The 12,652-nt window shown below is 46.2% G+C and overlaps 1 protein-coding gene across 1 annotated transcript in view; it reads right to left on the bottom strand.

Annotated features, from left to right (window-relative positions):
• Positions 1–3,292: 3,292 nt before the first annotated feature.
• SUSD5 (sushi domain containing 5) overlaps positions 3,293–12,652 on the bottom strand; it is a 56,362-nt gene continuing 47,002 nt past the window's right edge. The window contains exon 5 of the mRNA XM_039253739.1: positions 3,293–4,596. Within this exon, the coding sequence (XP_039109670.1) occupies positions 3,293–4,596 (1,304 nt within the window). The remainder of the gene's footprint in view (positions 4,597–12,652) is intronic.

Genomic DNA, 12,652 nt, shown 5'->3' on the forward strand with positions numbered 1-12,652 from the left:
GAGTTTCCTAGAGAATCTTCTTTAAAAAAATTTTTTAAATGCCTATTTATTTTGAGAGAGAGATAGAGAGGAGTGGGGAAGGGGCAGAGAGAGAGGGAGACAGAGTCCCAAGTAGGGAATTGATAGTGCAGAGCCCGATGTGGGATCATGACTTGAGCCAAAATCGAGAGTCAGATGTTTAACTGACTGAGCCACCAAGCGCTCGCAATTTTTAGCACTGCTAGGAATTTACCCAAGGGATACAGAAATGCTGAGGCATAGGAGCACATGTACCCCAATGTTCATAGCAGCACTCTCCACAGTAGCTAAAACATGGAAAGAGCCTAAGTGTCCATCAACAGATGAATGGATCAAGAAGATGTGGTTTATCTATACCATGGAATACTACAAGGCAATGAGAAACAATGAAATCTGGCCATGTGTAGCAACATGGATGGACCTTGAGGGTGTTATGCTGAGCGAAATAAGTCAGGCAGAGAAGGACAAATATCATATGTTTGCACGTATAGGAGGATTAGGAGGAACTTGACGGAGGAACAAGGGGGAGAAGAAGGGGGGAAATGGTGGGGGAAAGGGAGAGAGGCAAACCATGAGAGACTCTTGAATGCTGACAAAAACTGAGGACTGATGGATGTGGGGGGGAGGGGGGATGGGCATGGGGGAGGACACTTGTGGGGATGAGCACTGGGTGTTATGTGGAAACTAATTTGACAATAAACTATTTGTAAAAAAAAAAATTAAAAAAAATTTTTTTTCTTTAAAAAAGTTTATTTATTTTGAGAGAGAGAGAGAGAATTCTAGGATTCCTCTAGAATCCCAAGCAGGTTCCACACTGTCTGCACAGAGCCTGACATGGGGCTCAATCTCACCAACCGTGAGATCATTTCCTGAGCTGAAATCAAGATCCTTATCCCAGGATCCACTAGAGGATCTTTTTTTTTTAAACCATCATGATGCAACCCAGACATAAAATACATTTAGCAACTGTTTGGGGGAAATAATTATTTATTTTAGAGGTCTCAGAAGCTTTTGTGTTAATAAACCACCCAAACCTCAGTTTTCGTGAACATTAAATGTTTACCAGTTTCAAAACATGAATCATGACATAAAATTTAGGTGTAGAATGTTTTAATCATTCCCTTCCTATATGCATTTTTAGACCTATAACAATTTAGATGCCAGCAAGTCACTAAAAACTTAAAAACTCATGTGTTGGCTTTGTTTCCATGTAGTTCTTGTCTACAGAATAATAGATTTACACGTATTAATGTATCTGTAATAAATTTATGAATACACTTGTATTAACATTCCCTATTTCTGGACTGGTATTAAGTCAGTGTTCTCGGGTTATTACATAATAAGGGTTGAATAACATGATCCCAATGTTGACATGGAGGTTATTTTATATAGTTAAAAAGAGAAAAGTGATCTTATAATAGATTAGAAAAGAATCTAATTTATAAATACACACAGTCTCTGGCTTGTGTGCTGTGGTGTTTTGCTTTGGCTATATGCAGAAGGTATTTCAGTCCTGTTCTAGATTTCATTTGACGCATAGGTATTCCACTTGGTGCCTTCAGGCCTTCATCTTACCCAGTAACGGTGACCAAGTTCTTCGATTTTGCCGCACTGCCTCTAGAGCGACTTACTTTTCCAAAGCATGCACCGGAAACAGGGCGCAGGGTGGAAAACGTGTTGTACGAATTTTATACACGTGAATGTGTGTAAACCACCACCACCCATTTTCCAATGGTAAAGGAGATCAGGATTTCATTGCACAAAACACCACTCAATTAGTGTCTCAAAATCTCAAAATCAATCTAAGGCCATCGTCACTTTTTTACCACTGAAAACTCTTCCGAAAAAGGGGACTCATATTATAAAAACGTAGTGTGTTTCATTTCTGTGCCAACACGTAGGAGACTGTCGGAGGGAGCACAGCAGATTCAAATGCTGCCCGGGGGGTGCATGGCGATGCCGGACTTCAGCACAAGGCCAGCCACGGGTGTCACCCGTCCTCTGTGTCTCCAGAGCTTCAGCTGGCTCGCAGCTCATGGTTTAGAGTCTAAATCAATGGTTCTCAAACTTGAGTGGGCTTTAGAGCCACCTGGACGGCTCCCTAACCCGCAGCTAGCTGAGCCCGCCCCCAGGGTTCCCAAGGGCCACACTCTGAGAGGCTCTGTTGGAAACGGTCCATGCTGAGCCATCAGAAGACGATCTAGAGACCCCGAGATGGTTTGCTCCATTCCAGGAGGAGTCCATCCTGGGCTCATGCTGCGTCCCTGGAGCTCCCGATGGCGACAACACAGGACAGAAGAGGTCCTCACAGAGAATTTCATATTCCTTTTGAATTCCTCTGCATTCCTCGACTTTGATGGCCTCGTCCTCGGGCCTCTGGAAAGATTACTTTCCTCCCATGTCATTCCCTCCTGCAGGAGTTCAGAAAAATGGCTAATCCTAAGAGAGGAAACCACGAACTGAGTTTCGTTCGTTCAACAAAAAACTCGATGGTACTCTCAGACACAGATGGTCAAGGACAACGAGGCCACTGCTTCGGAGAGGAAATCGTGCTTACGGGTACAAAGATCGCCTTGTTGTTGTTTTTTTTCTTAAAGAAAAAAACAACGGTCTGTTCTACAGAGTGAAGGGGACTGAGGTGGATGTGTGTCTTCTACTCTTCAACTCTCCCCTACCCCCGGCAAAGCATCAGTCCTAAATTCTCTCCAAATTCAACAAACAGTTAAAAAGAAACCTCAAAGCTTCTAGACTACGGGCTGGTTCCTGGCTCATTTGCCCTCATGATGTCACAACATTATAAGGAAGTAAACTATTGTTTTTCTATATCCCACCCCCAGCAATTAAATATCTAGATCCTAAATAACGCTGTTCTCAAACGCCTAGGTATTCACACTTTCTCTAAAAATTTCAAGGCATGGAGTCATTTTTTTTTTCTCTTAAAGAAGGGAAAGAAGACAATAGCATGAAGTGGGAAGTGAGTCTTGACCTCACACGGGAATCAGGGCCTGAGCACGGGTCTGGGATTAGTGCAATACGTCCCAGTGGGGTTGGCTGGGGAGGCGTTGACACGTGTGATGATGCCACCAAGGCCTTCCTGTCCCACCAGGTGCCTCCAGAGACACCTCTTGGCCTGTAGAACGAAGACCTGAGGAAAAGAAGGATGAGACTGATCTACCTGTTTCATGGTCTAGTGAATTATCAGCATGTAGCAGCGAGACGTGGCACAGTGTAACTTCCTCCCAAGTGGCTTCGGGAGGGCCTGCCCTGAAGGTGGCTAGACCTTCTCCATCTCAATCTGCTGGTGGTAGTGCCGAGCCTGCCGCTGGCCCACGTTCAGCTTGTACACGGAGCTCTTGTGCTGGCATTTGCGATGGCCCCACACTGCCCCTACGCCTGCCAGGAGCAGCAGCAGACACAGGACGGTGACGATGGTGGCAATGACAGGGCCTCTGCTGAGGCTGGGACACCCGTCCCCTACACACGGTTCCAAAGTGGGCAGGAGCTCCTCACTTGCATGTGGGCCAGGGCTTTCCTGTCCCAAGAAGTCCTCAGACAGCAGGTAGGGGAAACTATCCTGGACCTCAGGAGCAAGGGTTTCCACTGGAGTCTGGGTAGCCACCATGACAGTTGAGGGGCTGTGATTCGGGATTTGCTGGATGGAAGTTGTTACTGGCTCCAGTGTGGGGCTGGTGAGTTCATAGGATAAGGTGGCCATGGGAGGCTTCTCGGTGGCCAGCTTCCAAGGAACCGTTGACTGGTACCTGGTCAAATCACCATCTCCCTTGCTGGGACTCTCCGTTTCCGACACATTTATTGGTCTGAGAGCCAAAGCTTCCACATCTAGTGTTTGAGATAGAAGCACTGAACTACGGGTCATGTTCTCACTTGGTGTGAGCGTGGTATTCCCGGGCTTCTTAACTTCTCTAGGAGTGGGCTGATTAGGAGTAACTGGAACCCTTTCTTCCAGCCCTACTGACCCATCTTCCTTGTCCCCATCTTCCTCTTCTTCTGACTCTTCTGCCTCAATCTTCTTCCAAGCCCCGTCTGTCACGGGGTAGCCATCTAACCAGGACTCATCGCTGCTGCTCACCACAGGGTCCCCTGTCTTGCTGTTAGTTTTGTCCACAAATGTCCCTGAGTGCCCATCCGTGCTGCTATAGGTCACCTTGGTGTCAGGGTCACCTGGAGCCCGTGTTATGCTCCTCTGGTTGTCTCTAGTCAGGAACTGCTTTTTGGTCTCATCCTCCATCTCCTTTCCCAGCTCAAGCTTGTGGAAGGTCCCTACAGGAAACCAGATCGAGGACTTCCGGTTTGGTTGGGATCCTGGCAGGTCAGTGGGGACACTGCTCCCAGCGACGGATAAGCCCGCAGTTGGCACAAAGGCCGTACCTCGGGCTATGTTGCCTTTCCCCAAAGAAATGGAGACCAGACGGTCCTGCCGTGGAGCCTCCTCAGAGGACTTTCTTGGACCTCTGTCCTCCTCTGCCTCCATCCGGGAGTCTTCCATGAGCTCTCTGAATGACACAGATCTGTCATCAGGGAAATTGTCTTCATAGTCAATGTGTGCCTCAGCATCATCTGGAAGGGGAGAAGGAGAAACTCCATCAGGGCCTGGAGTCAGTCGTGGAGAACACAAGAAATAGAGAGCATAAGGACTGGGACAGATCAACTAAGACTGTCCTTCACAGGTCCTATGACTGTGTATCCAGGCAACCCTGAAGAATCTGCACGTAAACTGTTCCGATTAATATACGGGTTATCAAGGACACTGGGTCTAGAGTCAATATAAAATATCAACTGTATTTCTATATACCTGCAATGTATAGAAACAAGACACCATTTGTCAGAGCAATAAAAAAATCCAACACCTAGGAATAAAGCTAACAGAAGATGTGCAAGGTCTGTATAGGAATGGTACAAAATACGGTTAAGCAACATTAAAGAAGGACTGAATAAATGAGGGGCTATGCCATGATCATGTAATGGAAGGTTCAAAATTGATAAGCCATCAACTCTGACCCAGGTGAGCTACATAGATTTGACACTACCCTAATAAAAATCGCAGACTTTGACAAGCTGATGCTAAAATTTATGGAAATGCAGAGAACCACAATTTCGTGAAATCTGCAAATTTACTATTAAACTGGAGTCCTTTTTAAGACTATGGTACTGGCATAAGAATAGATAACTGGATCATATTAACTTTAGGAACTTCTGTTCATCAAAAGCCACCATGAAGAGAGTTAGAATGCAAGCCACAGACTTGAAGATATTTGCAACACATATCATCTCCAAAGGATTCACATCCAGAATTGATAAAGAACGCCTATAAATCAGTACTAAATACTAAATCAACACTTCTCTGTCTTGCTATAGATAAGTTGGCAAGAGGGGCACCTGGGTGGCTCAGTCGGTTAAGCATCCGACTTCGGCTCAGGTCATGATCTCACGGTTCGTGGGTTTGAGCCTTGCATCGGGCTCTATGCTGAATGCTTGCTCAGAGCCTGGAGCCTGCTTCAGATTCTGTGTCTCCCCCTCTCTCTGACTCTCCCCTGCTCGTGCTGTCTCTCTCTCTCTCTCTCTCAGAAATAAACAAAACATTAAAAAAAAAAGAGAGAAGTTAGCAAGATACTTGAATTGGCACATCACAGAAAAGACATCTAAGTAGTCGTTAAACATGTGTAAAGACGGTCAACCTCATGAGTAACAGAGAAATGCTAATTTCAGCCATAAAAAAGTACCATCACATCGCACCAGAATGGCTAATACTAAGCAGACTGACAGTATTACTGACATCATCAACTGTTAGCTGATGATACCTAGTGTTTGGGCACCAACAGATATGCACATGAATGCACATAATAACCCAAACCTGGAAATAATCCAAATGGCCATTCACTGCAGAACTGATACAAATGACTTCATATTTGTATGAGGAAAACCTGTACCTCAAGGAAATGAGGTACATTAGGTACAGAAGGTACCATTACTTCTGACAAGGACATAGATGGATCCCAGAGCCGTCATGGTGAGCAAAAGAAGCCAGACACAAAAGAATACACTTTGTCTGATTCTGTTTACATAAAGTTCAAAAATAAGCACAGCTAACCTATGGTGTTAAAAGGCTGGTGGCCAGGAGAGAAGCAGTAATTACTGGATCTGGGGACAAGCAGGGCTTTGAGGATACGGGCAACATTCTACTTCCTGACCTGTGTGGTGGCTCATTTCGTTATTTTCTCATCATTAATTGATCTGTTCCCTTGGGATTTGTATGTATGTTATGTTTACATAAAAATGGATCTTTTAAAATGCTGATTTACTCTTTGTAAGACTTCTTGAGATTATGCTGTGAAATATTCTAAATTGAATACATTGAGCTGAGTAAGAATGAACAAAAGGCCCCACAGTTAGGAGACCAGAACCTAAGGACAGCAGGTCAAGAAGGCTCAAGCAGCTCTGTCCTCGGAAGAGAGCAGCCCACAGGGCTTTCCCCCTGTACAATGGGCTTTGAAAGTCAAGTCCTACTAGAAGTCATACTTAATTATTAAAACAGAAAGGCTCCCCATGATGTTGCGATCTAATATGAAATATATGTTCAGTCTTTGCACCTGGTTCCTAGCAGGAGCTCCTAAAAGCCTTGGAATTTCCAAGCAATAGGAATGATAAGAATATTTTTTGTTATTCGTAACAAACTCCTTTGGGTCAGACCTGAATTTATGCTAATGAGGTGACCCCTAGATGGCTTCCAGATAGGGCTGGTTGCCTGAGGAACCAACCAAGTGGTTACAGGGTTGAAACTTTCAGCCCCAACTACTGACTTTTGAGGAGGGGGAAGGGGACTAAGGTGGAGTGAATCACCCATGGCCACGATTGAATCAATCGTGCCTAAGTAATGAAACCTCCATAAAACCCCTAAACTACAGGGTTCAAAGAGCTTCTAGATTGGTGAACGCATCCATGGGCTGGAGGTAGCTCAGGCACCCAACTTCACAGGGACTTCCTGAGTGCTTTCCTGAGTTCTGTGAGCCTTTCTAGCAAATTACTGAGCCTGAGGAGATCGTCATGAGAATCCCCAATTTATAGCCAGTTGGCCGGAAGTATAAGAGGCCCAGGACTTAGGACTGGCGTCTAAAGTGAGGGCAGTCTTGTGGGACTCAGCCCTTAACTACTCCAAGGAGCTAATGTTAGCACTGAATTAGATTGTAGGACATCCGGCTGTTGTTCAGAGACTCAGAGAGTCGGTTGTTGGTGCGAAGAGTGTTCTGTGGGAAGAAATAGATCTTAGTCTTTCCCTCTTCACTTGGCCACTTGGAAAGCACAGATGGAAAATGCTCTAGAACGAAGGTCTCGATGGGACACTGAGGTGTCATGTGGTGCATCCCTGGGCTCTGAAGCTGGTGGGCATTTGGCTTATTTCTAACAAGACTCCATATTTTGCTTCCTTAATGACTTGAGACTTAAAAATAAATGTACAAGTCCTTTCTGATTTGCTCTTAAACTTTAAGCCCATTCACTTTACTTGTGTCTTCAGTCAAAAATGGAAAGCAGTGGCACCTGGGTGGCTCAGTCGGTTAAGTGTCCAACTTTGACTCAGGCCATGATCCCACAGCTCATGGGTTCGAGCCCTGCTTTGGGCTCTGTGCTGACAACTCAGAGCCTGGAGCCTGTTTCAGATTCTGTAACTCCCTCTCTCTCTGACCCTCCCCTGCTTGCACTGTCTCTCTCTCTCTCTCTCAGAAACAAATAAAAACATTAAAAAGAATGGAAAACAGTGGATAAAGAACAAATATCTATGATAAATGTAAAATGCACCTTATATTTTACGCTTAGAAAAAGATCGCCGAGGGGCACCTGGCTGGCTCAGTCGGTAGAGCATGTGACTCTTGATCTCAGGGTTGTGAGTTTGAGCCCCCCCGTTGGGTGTAGGGATTACTTAAAAATAAAGTCTTTAAAAGAAAAAAGAAAAGAAAAAATTATTTCAGGAGACCCTTTCACCCAATGACGTGCTGTTCACAATGCCCAGACGAAACCAAAATAATGGCTGAACCATTCTTAAAAGCATCACAGAATTCCAATAAAGGCTCTCAGGGTTTGGCCAGGCTGCCACCTGGCACGCTTACTGTGGAAGAGAAAGAATGCCAAGTAGGATCTGCACTGTCAGGGCAGAGTCCAACGCGGGGCTCAATCACATGAACAGTGAGGTCATGACTTGAGCCGAAATCAAAAGTTGGACTCTTAACCAACTGAGCCCCGCAGGCGTCGCACCCCCCCACAACTGTTATGTCATAATGCCTCATTCTCTGTTCCACCACCATTTTTTTAATATTTATTCATTTTTGAGAGAGACAGAGTGTGAGTCGGGGAGGGGGAGAGAGACACACACAGAATCCAAAGCAGGCTCCAGTCTCTGAGCTGTCAGCAGAGAGCCCAACACGGGGCTTAAACCCACAGACCATCAGATCATTCATTACCTGAGCGGAAGTTGGACAGGAGCCACCCAGGCGCCCCTCTTCCACCCCCATTCTAAGCGTGGTCACCTATGCCTTGATTGAACAAACTTCACTGAGTGCTAGCTACTTGTCTGACATTGCTAGGGCTCTGGGTCACTGGTGACCAGGACACAGTCTCTGCCCTCCCGGAGCACAGGGGACAGAATTCCATGGTGTCGCGACCTGCCAGGTGGAGCTGCAAAACTTCTGCATGCACGAATTCCCATCCATCCTGCCAGATAAACATGAGGCTTCATATTTAAGTGCCATTGTTTCTTTAAAAAAACAGAACAAAACAAAAGCTACTATGACAAAACCACTTTCTAAAATTTACCTGAACCAGCTGGACATTTAAGAAGCCCATGACTTAAATCTTTGACCTTAAGATAATGCGGTTGCATCGTTTGAACACGTGCATACTGACTGGACGAGGTAGGGTGATCCCCAACATGGCCACACCACTCTTTCCTGCACTGAGTACTTTTGCAATGTGGGTGTGGAGCTCCTCCTTCAGGAAGTGGTGACTCTTTCCAGCTCTCGAATTGGGGCTGACCTGTCACTTGCTTTGACCCACAGAATACAGTGAAAGCCTTGCATGCTTGCTCTCTGTCTCTGTCTCTCTCTCTTTCTCCGAAGCCTGCCAGCCGCCATGTGAACAAGCCCAGGGAGCCTACGGAGGGATGAGAGGCATGTGGAGGAGAGGCAAGCGGCACCAGCTGAGGCCATCCTAAACCAGCCAGCTCTGTCAGCCCAGGAGCTGGCCCCATTCACCCGAGGGAGCCCGGCCAAGACCAGAAGAATGAGCCAGCTGAGCCCAGCCCAAACGGTTCACACAGGAAATCGCCACCAAGTAAATGAGTGTTGACTAAGCCATTACGTTTTTTTTTTGGGGGGGCGGCGGCGGTTATTATGCAGAAAAAACTGATACATTGGCCATGAGCTGCTGGAGGGCAGGATCCCAGTCACTGTACCCGCAGAACAGAACAGCACCCCACCTTTCTAGGTATTCCTGAATGAGTGGACGATCACATGGCACTGGGAGAAACAGGAAGGAAAATCTAATCAGATCCCAAGATTCTCCTGATCTTTGCCTCATAATGGCTCGGAAGAGCGGAGATCACGTTCCAAGAACACAGTGGCCGAAACACGAGAAGGACTGTAGGCTCATTTCCAACTTATGAGGAATGAATTACATATGACCGTGGTTTCTTCTTACACCTCTGAAGGGGGCCATCGCTGGAGCACTACTTGAATATACTGACACACACACAGGAGTGCAACACCCACACCCACATACACACACACCTTTCACATGCAGGTGAGCAAATCAGTCCACGGCCAGGCCCATGAGAACATCTCTTCCCTTCCCAGCCTTTCCTTGGTGCTCCCGCCCCGTCGATGTGAAAGGGGAGAACTCCCTCCCCACTGCTAGGAGGCTCGTGTTAATGAAGCAGGGAAGTTATCCCTCTCCACCAAAGTTTAGTCCTCACACAAAGAAAGTTGGCATTTCACACATCTGAAGGGTTATTTATGCCTCAAATCTGCTGCATCCAACTTGTTTTCTATGAAAAAAAAAAAGTATAACGTATTTTATGGCATTGCTGGAAAAGTTAGTATGTTGGCAAAACAATACGCATGTGCGGGTTGTCTCCCAGAGGTCCTGCTGTTGAGGATAAACACTCCCGTGTTCTCAGTGAGAATACAGCCCCTTTCACGATGGGGAAAGGCAGGAAGCAGGCCTCTCCAAGACCATTTTTCCTCAAGAAACTTTGCCCCACTTGAAATTGCGGGCCATTAGCTGATGCACGATCTGCAATGGAATGGAAGGCCTCTTACCCCACGTTACTTTACCAATGAATATTTCTTCGCTGCCTCATTGCAGCCCCGGATGCCAAGCCGTCAAGTGCCCACATGTGGCCCTGTTTCATTCCAAGCAACTCCTGTCATTTCTGGTGAAATTTGGACACTATTCATTTTCTTTCAGGCTGTCGACTGGAGCTCACTAACCGTTGGGTGCAAGTCAGTGAACGGAACCAACGTACGCAGAGTGTCACCACAGTGGCCATGGCATGGGCCCGGCGTGGGGGCGGGCAGAGGCCTGGGAGTGCTCCCTCGTGAGTCTCATGGCCACCTCCCTACCACCTAGCGGATGCCAAGACTTACGTTGCCATGGGCAAACCGAACTTGGCCCAAATAGGCAACAGCTAAAAAGAAATGTGAGTGAGAGACACTCAGAACCTTCCAGTGCTTCAGAGTGTTTGTGGCCTTCACAAGTCCCTGTAACCTCTGCTCCGGCTTCTCCCCTTCTCTCCCCCGCAAACCCCGATTCCGTGTCCCTCAACTGCAGTTTGAGTGCTTCTTTGTGCTCACTCCTTCTGACAGCTCTCCCTCCATTCAGTTTTCTTTCTCTTCTACCTCTTCCCTCACACTCCAGGCAGCAAGGTATATCATCGGGGCATAAGCAAACATTACCTTATCGTTAGGGTGGATTATATACCACGCTTGACAACATCCAAGTGGTCGAGCTGAACCCATATCACATACTTTCTCTACCCTATACCTTCAAAATGAGGACACCCCACAGTACACTTTTTTAATGCACGCGTGCATGCGCACACACACACACACACACACACACACACAAATGAATTTTTTTAAATGAGGAAACTACACTAAACATCAGGGAAAAGTTTTTATAACAACCACCATGCACAGAAAGGGGCATAATATTTTGCAGCAAACTTCAAACACTAGTTATCCAAGGAGAAACAGAAGATTCTGGAGAGGAGTCAAGGAGGGCAGCATGGTTCCACTTCTAACCCACCCGCACCCTGTAAAACTGTACCGAGGAGTCAACAAATCCCAGACAGAAGCAAAGTGGGTGGCAACAGCCCCGTGCCCAGCAGGGTGAGTTGTTCTTGGTGGGGCCCAAAATGCCAGTGCCCACCTTTGGCACGTGAAGTACAGCTTCACACACACTCGTAGCCTTTCTGAAGAGAAAGCAGAGCCTAGGTACCTTAAAGCCAAAAGCTGAACAAAGTAAAATTGCATCCCCTTCTAGCTACCGTTCCCTCTTCAGGATAAGATGAAGACGCATGTGTAAGAAAAATAACCTAACTTAGAATAAGAAAGAACTTACAGAACACAATGAATTCCTCACAACGGCCTCACAACTACAGAACTTAAGAAGAGAGTGGGTGTGAGGGTGCCTGGGTGGCTCTGACGGTTAAGCGTCTGACTCTTGGTTTTGGCTCAGGTCATGATCTCATGGTTTTGTGAGTTTGAGTCCCGCATGGGGCTCTGGGCTGACAGTGCGGAGCCTGCTTGGGATTCTTTCTCTCTCCCTGTCTCTCTGCCCTTCCCCTGCTCACGCTGTCTCTATCTCTCTCAAAAATAAATAAACTTAAAAAAAATAAGAAGAAAGTGGGTGCAATAAAACAAAAGCTCCAAGGGAAGGTGATAACAAGATGCTATGTGAAAGAGTGATTTTAAACTTCAGGAATCAAATTGAGGACCAATATAATACTATGACAGAAGGAAAAAACAGAAACTTCAAGGAACAGAATATACTGAGAATTTTACGAACCTGAGAAAAATACAGGAAGACACATTCAGGGGTCGATGCAAACCACAGAGGCAGAATAAATGCACAGACAATTACGTGCAAGCACACCAAATTAAAACTGCCAAAAACCAAAGAGAAAATAATTTAAAAGCAACAAGTTAAAGGAGACACATAACCTTCAAAAAATCAACAATATGACTGGGAGCGACTTTTCAAAAAAGAAAAGAAAGCAAGCCAGAAGACATTTTGATACCTTAAAAAATTTTTTTTCAAGTTTATTTATTTTGAGAGAAATAATGTGCAGGGAAGGAGCAAAGAGAGAGGGGGAGGGAGGGAGGGAGGGAGAGAGAGAGAGAGAGAGAGAGGAGAGAGAATCCCAAACAGGCTTCTTGGTGCCAGTGCAGAGTCCAACGTGGGGCTCGAACTCACAAACCATGAGATCATGACCTGAGCCGAAACCAAGAGTCGGACGCTCAAACGACTGAGCCACCCAGGCCCCCCGACACCGTGATTCCTTTAAAGTGTTGGAAACAAGTTAGACCTGCCAACCTGGAAGTCTTACTTTGTGAAAAGACCCTCG

Source organism: Hyaena hyaena, unplaced genomic scaffold (genome assembly GCF_003009895.1).
Source record: "Hyaena hyaena isolate Hyena2069 unplaced genomic scaffold, ASM300989v1 scaffold_459, whole genome shotgun sequence".
NCBI lineage: Eukaryota > Metazoa > Chordata > Mammalia > Carnivora > Hyaenidae > Hyaena > Hyaena hyaena.